Raw genomic sequence first — 13,912 nt, forward strand, 5'->3', positions numbered from 1 at the left:
TTTTGACGATATCGGTACTACCCGGAGTGACTAATTCTCTTTGGTGTTTTTAGGTAGATGCATGTCTGTAGTTTATGTTTTGATATGATAGCCCTTGCACATCAGTAGCTTAACCCCTTCAGGCCTATTTGTACCCAAATGCCTAGGCCATTTTTTGTAAATCTGACCTGTCACTTCATGCGGTAATAACTTTGGGACGCTATCACCTACCCACGCCATTCTGAGGTTGTTTTCTCGTGACATATTGTACTTCATGGTAGTGCTAATTGTGAGTCAATAGATTTTACCTTTCTGCATAAAAAATTACAAAATACACGAAAATTTGGGAAAAATTCGCTATTTTTGAACTTTGAAATTCTCTACTTTTTACAAAAATGCTGATGCCCCCCATAACAGTTATTAGTTTACATTCTCCACATGTCTACTTCACATTGGCATCATTTTGGAAATGAAATTTTATATTTTTCGGATGTGATAAGGCTCATAGTTTTATACGCAATTTTTAAAGTTTACGACTAAATTTCCAAAACCCATTTTTCCAAGGACCAAGTCAGTTCGGACGTCACTTTATGGGTCTTGTATAACAGAACCCACCCATACATTACCCCATTTTGCAAACTACACCCCTCAAGGTGTCTAAAACGGATTTTCAAAACTTTGTTAACCCTTAGGTGTTGCACAGGAATTCAAGCAAAATGACAGTGAAATATCAAAATTTCAATTTTTTGGCAGATATTCCATTGTAATCCAATTTTACCTGCAACCCAGCAAGGGTTAACAGCAAACCCAAACCCAAAATTGGTTACCCCAATACCGCAGTTTATAGAAACACCCCACATGTACCCGTAAACTAAATTATGGGCGCGCAAGAGGGCTCAGCACAGAAGGAGAGCTAGGCGGTTTTTGGGATAATAGATTACACTGGAAGAAATCCAGTGGGCCATGTCGTATTGGAGAGACCCTGAGGTACCCCCAGAGTGGAAACCCCCAAAAGGTCACCGCATTTTGGAAACTACACCCCCTAAGGAATGTTTTAGGGGGTATAGTAACCACTTTGACCCAACAAGCGCTCCATTGGAGTTTCATGCACTTGGTTGAGGAAATTGAAAAGTACGTTTTTTACTGAAAAATGTCGCTTTAGGCCCACATTTTTCATTTTGAAAAGGGGGACCAGGAAAAAGTACACCCCACTTTTTATTCCCCATTGTCTCCCGAACACGGCAATACCACAAGTGTTGTCTAAAACCACAGTATTGGCGCACGGCAGGCTTCGTAAGTGAAGCTGCGGCAAAATTTACTGTAAGAAATCTATGGGGCCATGTCTCATTTGGAGACACCCTGAGGTCCCGCACAGTAGAAACCCACAAAAAGTGACCCCATTTTTGAAACTACACCCCCTAAGGAATGTTTTAGGAGGTACAGTAACCACTTTGCACCGGGAACCGGCTCCCGACCCGCGGCGATCGCCCGGCATATGATCCGGTTACGATTCGCCGTACCGCTACGGCGGCCGGCGCGAAGGGGTTAATGGTATTTTTCACCTTTTGAATAGATCCTACCTATATTTCCAAAAAATTGATGAAAGGTCGATTTAGGGGAAATGCCAAAATGTCAATACAATGCATGTAGTATTTGTAACAAAATTTAATCCAAGTTATGTAAATACACACTGAACATGTCATGGGCTTGTCCATACTAGTGTGTGTGTGTTTGTGTGTGTGTGTGTGTGTGCGTGCGTGCGTGCGTGCGTGCGTGCGTGCGTGTGCGCGCGCGCCAAGGGTTTTAATGTTTTTCTTTGTGTTTGCAGGTGTTTACTGACATATCTAATGGCATGATGGAAGTACCAGCGAGGAAGAAATCACGGATCGACTGTATCATACACTGCTCTAATGATGACAGTGATGATCTGGCGTCCCTACAGGATTTGGACTCCTGGAAAACATTTCTTAGGGCTGCAGAGATCAGACAGCATGAATCCGTCCTGGAAGCAGCTAAGGGCCTTGAAGAACGAGAAATACCACACATACAATATCACCGTAAATGTCATAGTCTCTTTACAATGAAGAAGTCACTGGATTCTATCCTTGCCAAGGGTGTCAATGTCGAAACAGCAAGCGAAATCCCCAGGAGGAGGCTACCGAGGTGTACCCCCAGTGATAGCAGGGTGTATGCCAAAGTATGTATGTTCTGCGAGAAGTCAAGCAAGTATCTCAAAGGAGAAAAAACAAGGGAGCCAATCGTCCAGTGTGTTGAGCTACGAGCAGATGAAACGATCCGCAGAGCAGCGATAAGGAAAGGCACACAGAGAATCCTTGGTTTACTTAGCAGAGACCTTGTTGCTTCAGAGGGGCACTACCACAAGTCGTGCTACAAACTATTCACAAAAGATGATTCCCAAGTGGCCTGTAGGTCTGGTGCAGCAGAAAATCAGGAAGAAAGCAAGGAAGTACGCTACGGAGAGGCAGAGAGAGAAGCCCTTGAGGAACTCTTCTTGTATATAAGGACTGAATTGTTCCCAAACCCAGCAGTACTGCCTATGATAAACCTCACATCTAGGCTTCAGAGATGCATGATGTCCCATGGTATCATCAAACTGAAACTATCGACAAAGAAACATGTTCGCCAAAAAACTTAAAACAGAGTTTGGTGAATCACTCCGCTTTCTCGCCGATGAGAAAGGTAAGCTTCTAGTCTATCCATATAGCCTATCAATGGACGACCTTGCCCGGCAAGCACACAGCATGACAAAAGATCTGCAAGAAGCAAGAGCCGCTAACTCTGGAGATGTCGTAACCAAAGCAGCAATGCAGCTGAGGAATGAGATCAAGAAGCAAGATGTGAGTCAGCCATGGCCTCCCGATACAGATCAGAATGTCGTTCCTGCATTAGTCACTCAATTCCTGCAAACCCTGCTTACAGGAGATTGTGAGTGCCAAACTCCCTCTGAAAGAGCTCAACGTCTTGCCACATCCTTCGGCAGTGACTTGGTTTTTGCTGTTACCAATGGAAAGACAAAGCCACCCAAGCACGTACTGCTGTCCTTTGCAGTTAAGTCTTTGACCGGCAATACAGAACTGGTTCGAACTCTGAATCGTCTTGGCCACTGTGTGTCATATTCAACGGCTGAGGAGATCGATACAGCCCTTTGTATCCAGAAGTTGGAATGTTCAACGGATGACATCCCAATGCCAGCAAATATCTACCCTGGTGTGTTCACAACCTTGGCCTGGGATAACATTGACAGACTTGAGGAGACACTAATTGGAGCAGGTACATCTCATAGAGTCAATGGCATCGCTGTTGAGTCCAATGTTGCATGCTCTGTGACAAAAGTCCTGCCAGATGTAACCAAGTCGAAGAAAAGAAGCATAATTCCGATAGAATTAATGCTATCAATATACAATGTTGGGCGGCGGGGAGGGCCACCCAGGATTGAGACTGCGAATGTTAACACTACCGAGGAGGTCCAGGATTCAAAAACCAAGAACCTTATCTGGCTTCTGGCTAGAATATCAGACCATGAGGATCAGACCATTAGCAGTTGGACTGGGTTCAACATCCAAATCCGCAGCGACATTGTAGTGGCCCAGGACACTGTAAGCTACCTGCCCACTATCAATGCTCCTGCAACAGCCATGTCCACTGTAAATGAAGTCTTGGAGCAAACACATTCCATCATGCAGACCCTGAAGCTTAACAGAATTGTGTGCGTGTTTGATCAAGCACTCTATGCCAAAGCTGCCGAGGTTATCTGGAAACAGGAGAAGTTCAAGAACATTATAATTAGAATGGGTGTCTTCCACACAATCTGTAATCTCCTCTCCATCATAGGTAAGAGATTTCAGGATGCAGGCCTTAGAGATCTGTGTGTTGAATCTGGTGTCATCGCTGAAGGATCAGTGTCTGGAGTGAAGGATGGCCGGAGGTACAACAGAGCAGTGAGACTACACAAGCTGGTCTATGAAGCACTTATGAGGCTTGCATGGAAAAACTTCCTTCCATGGCTAGAAGAAAACCATGCAAGGGACCTTCACCATCTGGATGAAACACTGAAGAACATCACAAACTTTCGCATCAGTGTGTCGCAGGGATCCTTCGAAAAGTTCTTGGATAATGAATCTTGCACACTTACCCTGAAGCTCTTTCAAGTTTATCTCCTCTTGAGTTGTTCAGAAATGAACAACTCTCAGCATTCTGGATGTCATACTTAGACATGGTCGAGACCATGCTGGCCCTGGTTCGAGCTTCAAGAGAAGGCAACTGGATGCTTCACCTAGGAGCAATCCGACAGATGATACCGTGGTGTTTTGCCTATGACAAGGTCAACTATGCCCGATACCTAACCTATTACTATGCTACGATGTCTCGGCTTCCCATAGAACACTCAGAGGTCCATGAATACTTCATGGAAGGTGGCTTTTCGGTCCAGATCGGTAGCAAGAATCCTTTTGGACGGATTCCTGTGGACCAGACCATCGAACAAACAATCAACAAAGACACCCAGACACCAGGGGGCACAAAAGGCTTCAGCCTCAAAGTTGGAGCTGTCGCCAGATTCTACCTGACATCGGAGTACCGCAGCATGTACTTGAGGCAGCTGAGGGCCCTAGTAGGCCAACAATATACTGACTTCAGTCATTCAGACCTACAGGTGTCCAGGATTAGAAGAGATGAAGCCGATGTCCGATCTTTTGTTGAACTGCTGGAGACTGGTTGGTTGAACCCCTTCAACAAAGAGCATAATGGTGAACTTATCAGTTTATCAACAGCGACTGCAGCACCACCAGATGTAGCCAAAGACCTTCTAGGGGCATACAGTATAGGAGAGGATGCATATCACACATTCAAGGATGAGCGTTTGGGTACCGATACTCCAACTACACTGTTTCATGACAAGATGACGAAGAACAATCTTAAAACGTTCTCTAACATCAGAATGAAGACACACAGACAAGGCCTTGGCAAGGAGGTAATTTTGAAGGCTGACAGGAACCTATTTGGCCAGATGATACTTGTAGCTGAGAACAGAAAGCTGCAAATGAGTGATGTCTTGACTCATCCCCTGGGGCCATTGCCATGGGCACTTGCCAACGGTGATGGGTCTATCCGCAAGACCAACAAGGCTGCCCTAGCAAGGGAGTTGGAGAGGAATGCTCCTCCTGCAGAGGTGATCCCTGAGCCCTCTGCAACCATCATTGATGGGATGAGCCTGGTTTAGAAACTGAAGGGAAACGATGCAACATTTGCCCAGCTAGCAGGCACAGCAATGAGTCGTGCTATCCATGAGGGTGCTAAGTGCAAGCGCATTGATATTGTCTTTGACGTCTACAAGGAGACATCCATCAAAGATACAGAAAGAGTCAACAGATATGAAGGCACAGGGATCCATTTCAAGAACATTCAACATGGGCACAATATCCAGCAGTGGAGAAAGCTACTAAGTAATTCCTCCAACAAGGCAAGTCTCATAAAGTTTCTGGTAGAAGAATGGAAGGCGAAACACCACAGGGAGAAGCTTGAGGAGAAGGAGATGTATGTCACATGTGAGCAGCTCTGCTTTAAGATCACCAAAGAACAGTGGGAAGAGGCTGCTGACCTTAAGTCAAGTCAAGAAGAAGCAGACACACGCCTCCTTCTCCATGCTCTTCATGCAGCAGAATCTGTTTCCAAGTCTGTCATCATCACTTCAGAGGATACTGATGTCATGGTCCTGTGTCTGGGCATGTGCCATAAAATCCCATCCCACCTGTTCCAGAAATGCGGTACACAGAACCGGACAAGATTCCTGGATATCACCACTCTGAGCAGAACATTGGGAGGCAGCGTGTGTGATTCATTGATTGGTATGCATGCATTTACAGGCTGTGACACAGTCAGTGCATTCGCTGGCCGTGGGAAGATGACGACACTCAAGCAGTTGAAGATGAACAAGACATACCAGGATGCCTTTCAGGAAGTTGGTCGTTCATGGGAAGTGTCTCCCGAACTCTTTGAGAAGTTACAGGAAATCACCTGCCACATGTACCTGCCAACTACCCAAACAACTGAGGTAAACAGGCTCCGGTATCAGCTGTTCTGTGCCAGACGTGGAGTGGTAGAGTCAAGTCAACTCCCTCCTTGCCAAGACTGCCTTTTCATGCATGCACTGCGTGCAAACTACCAGGCTGCAATCTGGAGAAGTATGCAGAGCCAGCCATTTGTTGCAAACCCAACAGACTGCGGTTGGATGATAGATAATGACGGAAAGCTTGTTGTCAAGTGGATGCGAGGGGCACCAGCACCAGAAGCTATTATCCAGCTACTGTCCTGCAAGTGTGTGCGGTCATGCGAACTTCCTCAGTGTACTTGCCTCAGCAATGGCCTGAAGTGAACGGACATGTGCAGGTTACAGACATGCCAGAACAAGGGTATTGAAGACGAGCCAGTAGAACAACAGTCAGATTCAGAGTCTGATGTTGAAGATATTATGGAGTAACGTTATATAATTATACATACACACAAAATATATATATACACACACCTACACACACACACATTAGTATGGACAAGCCCATGACATGTTCAGTGTGTATTTACATAACTTGGATTAAATTTTGTTACAAATACTACATGCATTGTATTGACATTTTGGCATTTCCCCTAAATCGACCTTTAATCATTATTTTTTGGAAATATAGGTAGGATCTATTCAAAAGGTGAAAAATACCATTAACCCCTTCGTGCCGGCCGCCGTAGCGGTACGGCGAATCGTACCCGGATCATATGCCGGGCGATCGCCGCGGGTCGGGAGCCGGTTCCCGGTGCAAAGTGGTTACTGTACCTCCTAAAACATTCCTTAGGGGGTGTAGTTTCAAAAATGGGGTCACTTTTTGGGGGTTTCCACTGTGCAGGACCTCAGAGTGTCTCCAAATGTGACATGGCCCCATAGATTTCTTACAGTAAATTTTGCCGCAGCTTCACTTACGAAGCCTGCCGTGCGCCAATACTGTGGTTTTAGACAACACTTGTGGTATTGCCGTGTTCGGCAGACAATGGGGAATAAAAAGTGGGGTGTACTTCTTCCTGGTCCCCCTTTTCAAAATGAAAAATGTGGGCCTAAAGCGACATTTTTCGGTAAAAAACGTACTTTTCAATTTCCTCAACTAAGTGCATGAAACTCCAATGGAGCGCTTGTTGGGTCAAAGTGGTTACTATACCCCCTAAAACATTCCTTAGGGGGTGTAGTTTCCAAAATGCGGTAACCTTTTGGGGGTTTCCACTCTGGGGGTACCTCAGGGTCTCTCCAATACGACATGGCCCACTGGATTTCTTCCAGTGTAATCTATTATCCCAAAAACCGCCTAGCTCTCCTTCTGTGCTGAGCCCTCTTGCGCGCCCATAATTTAGTTTACGTGTACATGTGGGGTGTTTCTATAAACTGCGGAATTGGGGTAACCAATTTTGGGTTTGGGTTTGCTGTTAACCCTTGCTGGGTTGCAGGTAAAATTGGATTACAATGGAATATCTGCCAAAAAATTGAAATTTTGATATTTCACTGTCATTTTGCTTGAATTCCTGTGCAACACCTAAGGGGTTAACAAAGTTTTGAAAATCCGTTTTGGACACCTTGAGGGGTGTAGTTTGCAAAATGGGGTAATGTATGGGTGGGTTCTGTTATACAAGACCCATAAAGTGACGTCCGAACTGACTTGGTCCTTGGAAAAATGGGTTTTGGAAATTTAGTCGTAAACTTTAAAAATTGCGTATAAAACTATGAGCATTATCACATCCAAAAAATATAAAATTTCATTTCCAAAATGATGCCAATGTGAAGTAGACATGTGGAGAATGTAAACTAATAACTGTTATGGGGGGTATCAGCATTTTTGTAAAAAGTAGAGAATTTCAAAGTTCAAAAATAGCGAATTTTTCCCAAATTTTCGTGTATTTTGTAATTTTTTATGCAGAAAGGTAAAATCTATTGACTCACAATTAGCACTACCATGAAGTACAATATGTCACGAGAAAACAATCTCAGAATGGCGTGGGTAGGTGATAGCGTCCCAAAGTTATTACCGCATGAAGTGACAGGTCAGATTTACAAAAAATGGCCTAGGCATTTGGGTACAAATAGGCCTGAAGGGGTTAAGCTACTGATGTGCAAGGGCTATCATATCAAAACATAAACTACAGACATGCATCTACCTAAAAACACCAAAGAGAATTAGTCACTCCGGGTAGTACCGATATCTGGCCCGGCTCATGGACTACATAAGATAGCCATTAGCCAGAAGCCAAATCCCCCCCCCCCCCGCAGCTCCACGTATACAGGTGCTTGGCCGAGATCTTGTGTCCTTTATGACAGAACTGCTACCAGTATTATCTGGCAATTATCTGTGTCGTCTCTACACTCTGCACCGGGGGGAGCAGGGACATGCATGTTATCCAATATAATGTTATGGCATCAAGCGGTTCATAACAAGTAAATGATCCAAAACACAAATATTTCAAAGTCTAGAGAAAAAAGTCATTTGCTCCCAAGCTTCAACAACAAATGCAATATTTCTGAAGTCCCAGAGTCTGGAGGGAGAGTGGAGAGGCCACAATCTAAGCTGCTTGAGGTCTAGTGTGAAGTTTCCACAATCACTGATGGTTTGGGGAGCTGTGTCATCTGCTGGTGTAGGTTCATTGTGTTTTATCAAGACAAAAGACAGTGCAGCCGCTACCAGGAAATTTTAGAGCACTCCATGCTTCCCTCTGCCTACAAGTTTTATGGAGATGGAAATTTCATTCTCCAGCAGGACTTGGCACCTGTCCGCACTGCCAAAAGTACCAATACCTGGTTTAAAAACAACAGTATCACTGAGCTTGATTGGCCAGCAAACTCGCTAGACCTTAATTATATTGTCAAGAGGAAGATGAGAGACACCAGACCCAACAATGCAGACGAGCTGACGGCTGCTATCAAAGCAGCCTGGGCTTCCATAACACCTCAGCAGTGCCACAGGCTGATCGCCTCCATGCCACGCCACATTGATGCAGTAATTGATGCAAAAGGTGCACCGACCAAGTATTGAGTGCATTTACTGAACATACATTTCAGTAGGCCAACATTTCGGATTTTAAAGTCATTTTTCAAGCTGTTGCTATAAAGTATTCTAATTTACTGAGATAATGACTTTTGGGTTTTCATTGGCTGTAAGCCATAATCATCAACATGAACAGAAATAAACACTTGAAATAGATCACTGTGTTTGTAATGACTCTATATATTAGTTTCACTTTCTATATTGAAGAACTGAAATAAATTAACTTTTTGATGATATTCTAATTTTGTGAGAAGCATCTGTACCTCCAATCATGGTGCTCTCAGATTACATAGCAAAAACCTGCTGACAGAGTTCCTTTCAAGGAACTCTGTCAGCAGGTTTTTACTGTGTGTAATCTGAGGACAGCATAATGTACCAGCTGAGACTCAGATTTCATGGATGTGTTACTTATTAGGCTGTGTCCTTTTGTTTCCATACAATGAATGTTGAATCACCAGGACATTATCACTGCTCGGACGGCAGTGCACAGGAGCTCTGGTCCGACCACGCTCTCTCCTCTGATAATCAAGCTCACTGTCAGACATTGTACACAGAAAGCTGTGGTTTGGACGAGGGTAGCTTTCTGAGCTTTGCTACATCTAAGATCTCGATTGTGTTACAACTGCTGCACCCAGTAAACTAAGTGATACATTGCTGGAATCAGGGTATCTTTTCCTACATTATGCTGCTCACAGATGAGGCAGCAAAAATCTGCTGACAAATTCCCTTTAACACAGCTTTAGAGCAATGTTGAGAGATGACTTACCTTGCCCCTCCTGCCATTGCCACCATCTTGGTCCTCCCACTGCCAATCAACTCCTCGCACTACCCGGGCACCAGAAAATATGCCTCTCGCTGTTATTTTCTTCGATTTACGTCGTGACTCCAAAAGTACCCTAGGATTTAAAGAACAAGGTGTACTGAAAACAACTTTACATGAGTCAGGAGCGCTGGATGAGTGCGTGCACCTCGCCACAAATCCTACTCCAGTCCCTGCTGGAGTGAGATTTGTGGCGCACCAAACACCGCCAATTGCCATGAATTTGACAAGATGTGATCGACAAGCCCCCTTGTCCTGCCCCATTTTTGTCCACTTTGTCAGAACTGGGCGAAAATGGAGTGAGAACGATAAAAGTCATAATTTTAGAGCAGATTCTAGTTGTGATAAAATAATGCAACTCTTCAAAGCTTTTTACGTATAAAAGTTTTGCTGAAATCTGGAGCTACGTATCGTAACAATACACATTTACTTAAGAGGGTTTTCATTAACCTAAATATTGATCACCCGTCCTTAGGATAAGAAATCAAAATTTAAGTTGGAGGGTTCCGACCACCAGCACAACGCAGGAGCATAATGTTGTAACCGGTCAATCCTTAGGATAATAAATTACAGGGAGATTGCAAGAACCCTGGAAAGGTTCGTGCACACGGCGGTGTTTTTCCTGAAGCATCTCCCGCTCTTTTTTTTTTTTTTTGTTTGTTTTTTTTTTTGGGGGGGGCAGCTTTGCCTCAGGCATCTTTATCTTTTACATATGGTATAGTGGAAGTCAAAGTGGAAGAATTGTCAAGTCACTTTTAGCCATGCTACAAGCTTTAAGACACTGAAGCAATAAAAGTGTTTACGCTATGTGCCCACTCTCAGGAAATGGCAGCGCTTTGGACACAGAATATTTTCGCTGCATCCAAAATTTTGCGTTCTAATCATGCAGGTAATTCCGCATTTGTTCAATGAACCATGAGGATTTACCAAATGTATTGAATGACTATGGGTGTAACTACATAGCAGAGACTAGCATCTCCTCTCCACTGCAGATGATTCACATGCTGCGGCTTCTAAGCCTGCACCGCAGGTCAGTTTACGCAGCGTCAAATAGTAGCACAGTGACCATGGGATTCTTATAAATCCCATCCACCGTGCTTCTAATGTAGAATGCAGTGCAGGGGAAGCGTTACTCCGGATCATGGGCACATACAGTTGTGCTCAAAAGTTTACATACCCCGTGGATAGCACTGCAGACTTGCAGCGCTGGGGTCCTGGGTTCAAATCTCACCAAGGACAACATCTGCAAGGAGTTTGTATGTTCTCCCCGTGTTTGCGTGGGTTTCCTCAGGGTTCTCCGGTTTCCTCCCACATTCCAAAGACATACTGATAGGGAATTTAGACTGTGAGCCCCATCGGGGACAGCGATGATAATGTGCGGAAAACTGTTATGTATAGCCAAAATTACATAACATACAGAAAGATATGTCTTGGGAAGTTAGAAAAAAGAGCTTTCGCATTTAAATGTTTCTATTATAGGGTTTGTCTAGTACTTTAATATTAATGACCTTTCAATATCACAGTTCCCAGTGGTAACAGTGACTGGATGTGACACAAACACGTCTGAAAATTGTATGGTGGCTGCAGCTGAGTACTGCACATCCACTTCCATTCATTCAAATAAAGGGCGGAAGTGCAAGACCCACTACAGTATACAGCTGAAGGAGCTGTGATGTTCCGCTTCACATCTAATCTCATATTCAGCCGCCGTGGACACCTGGAATAGCTGATCAGTGACGGTATAAGATGTCAGACCCCCACCGATCTGATATTTATGACCTATCCTACGTGGAGGTTCATCAATATAAAAGTAATAGTCATCCTCTCTAATATACAAACCAACAGCCTGATCAGAGATACAGATTAGGGAATAAATAAATTCAGGGAAAACACAATAGTCAGTAAAAGTGATATACAATATACAGATAAACAATCCTGTTTCTACCCTGGTTCACCCTATAGTAGATGTCTGCCTAGCCATGGAAGTTGGCAGTCTAATTAAAGAGACAGTGCCACCTCCACTCCACGACTCTCTCTATAAATCCCCTGGCTGGCCAGTTTCCCACAGTACAAGTATTAGAAACATTAAAATACCATATTATGCTGTACAGATTACTAATAATAAATAATAATTTTATTTCTATAGTGCCAACATATTCCGCAGCACTTTACATTATAGAGGGGACTTGTACAGACAATAGACATTACAGCATAACAATAAACACATAGATCAGAACAGATACCAAGAGGAGTGAGGGCCCTGCTCGCACGCTTACAATCTATAAGGGAAAAGGGAAGACACGAAAGGTGGATGGTAACAATTGCTTTTATTGTTCGGACCAGCCATAGTGTAAGAATCGGGTGTTCCTGTTACTGCATGAACCAGTTAACAGTCTAAATATGTAACCGTACAGACACAGAGGGCTATTAAATGCATAAGGCATGAGAGAACATGATGCGAGGAACCTCGTTATGGTAAAAAATTTGAATGGGCCACACAGGGATATTTAGGATAATGCGTTTAGGCGATAGGCCAGTCTGAACAAATGAGTTTTTAGGCCATGCTTAAAACTGTGCGGATTGGGAATTAATCGTATTAACCTGGGTAGTGCATTCCATAGAATTGGGGTAGCACATGAAAAGTCTTGTAGACGGGAGTGGGAGATTCTGATTAATGAGGATGCTAACCTCAGGTCATCAGAAGAACGAAGGGCACGGGAAGGGTGGTAGGCTGAGACGAGGGAGGAAATGTAGGTTGGTGCTGAGCCATAGAGTGCTTTGTGGGTGAGGGTAATAAGTTTGTACTGGATTCTGGAGTGGATGGGTAAGCAGTGTAAGGACTGGCACAAGGTAGAGGCATCGGTATAACGATTGGTGAGGAATATGATCCTGGCTGCAGCATTCAGGACAGATTGGAGAGGGGAGAGTTTGGTAAGAGGGAGACCGATTAGTAGAGTTAAGCCCCGTTACACACTGCGATATCGCTAGCAATATCGCTGTAAAGTCACCGATTTTGTGACGTTGCAGCGATATTGCTAGCGATATCGCTGCATGTGATACTTACCTCCGACCCGCTCCCCCGCTGGTTATCGCTGATCACGCGAGAAGCTCCTGGATCATTTCTCGTCGTCAGCTTCCTGCTGTGACGACGAGCGACACGTGGAGCCGGGCGGGAGGACGCAGGATCGCCTTATCTGACAGGTAAGTAGTATCCCCGTCCCCAGCGATGTCGCTAGTGAGATCTGCCTTGCTGGCAGCTCACTAGCGACCACTTAGCGATGCACCAGCGATCCTGACCGCGTCACATCGCTGGTCGGGATCGCTGGTGAGTCGCTAGGTGTAACGGTACCCTTACAATAGTCCAGACAAGAATGAATAAGAGAAACAGTAAGATTTTGCAGAGTCGAAAGTACGAAAGGGTTGAATTCTAGAAATGTTTTTGGAGGTGCAGATAACAAGAGTGTGCCAGTGATTGGATGTCGAGGGTGAATGAAAGCTCGGAATCAAGTATGACCCCAAGACAGCGGGCATGTTGCTGGGGAGTAATGATGGAACAACACACGTAAATGGCAATGTCGGGGATAGGTAGGTTAGTAGAGGGAGGAAACACGAAGAGATCAGTTTTTGACAGATTCAGTTTGAGATAGAGGGAGGACATGATGTTAGAGAGAGCGGTAATACAATCGCTGGTGTTTTACAAAAAGGCAGGCGTGATATCAGAAGAAGTGTAAAATTGGGTGTCATCAGCATAGAGATGGTACTGGAACCCAATTCTACTGATTGCTTGACCAATAGGGGCAGTATACAAAGGGAAGAGGAAGGGGCCTAGAACCAATCCTTGAGGAACCCCAACAGTAAGGGGAAGATGAGAGGAGGAAGAGCCAGCAAATTATACAGTGAAGGAGCGGTCAGAGAGATTGGAGGAGAATCAAGAGAGAACTGTGTCCTTGAGGCCAATGGAGCAGAGCATAGTGAGGAGGAGCTGATGATCCACAGTGTCAAATGCAGAGGAGAGATCCAGGAG

At 44.5% G+C, this 13,912-nt stretch overlaps 1 protein-coding gene across 2 annotated transcripts in view; it reads right to left on the reverse strand.

Moving 5' to 3' along the window:
- MIB1 (MIB E3 ubiquitin protein ligase 1) overlaps positions 1–13,912 on the reverse strand; it is a 211,074-nt gene that overhangs the window by 151,089 nt on the left and 46,073 nt on the right. For both annotated transcript variants that reach the window (XM_073550850.1, XM_073550851.1), the window contains exon 3: positions 9,835–9,964. In XM_073550850.1, the coding sequence (XP_073406951.1) occupies positions 9,835–9,964 (130 nt within the window). The remainder of the gene's footprint in view (positions 1–9,834; positions 9,965–13,912) is intronic.

The sequence above is a fragment of the Dendrobates tinctorius genome, unplaced genomic scaffold (genome assembly GCF_039654945.1).
Source record: "Dendrobates tinctorius isolate UK_male_01 unplaced genomic scaffold, ASM3965494v1 ptg000171l, whole genome shotgun sequence".
In the NCBI taxonomy this organism is placed as follows: domain Eukaryota; kingdom Metazoa; phylum Chordata; class Amphibia; order Anura; family Dendrobatidae; genus Dendrobates; species Dendrobates tinctorius.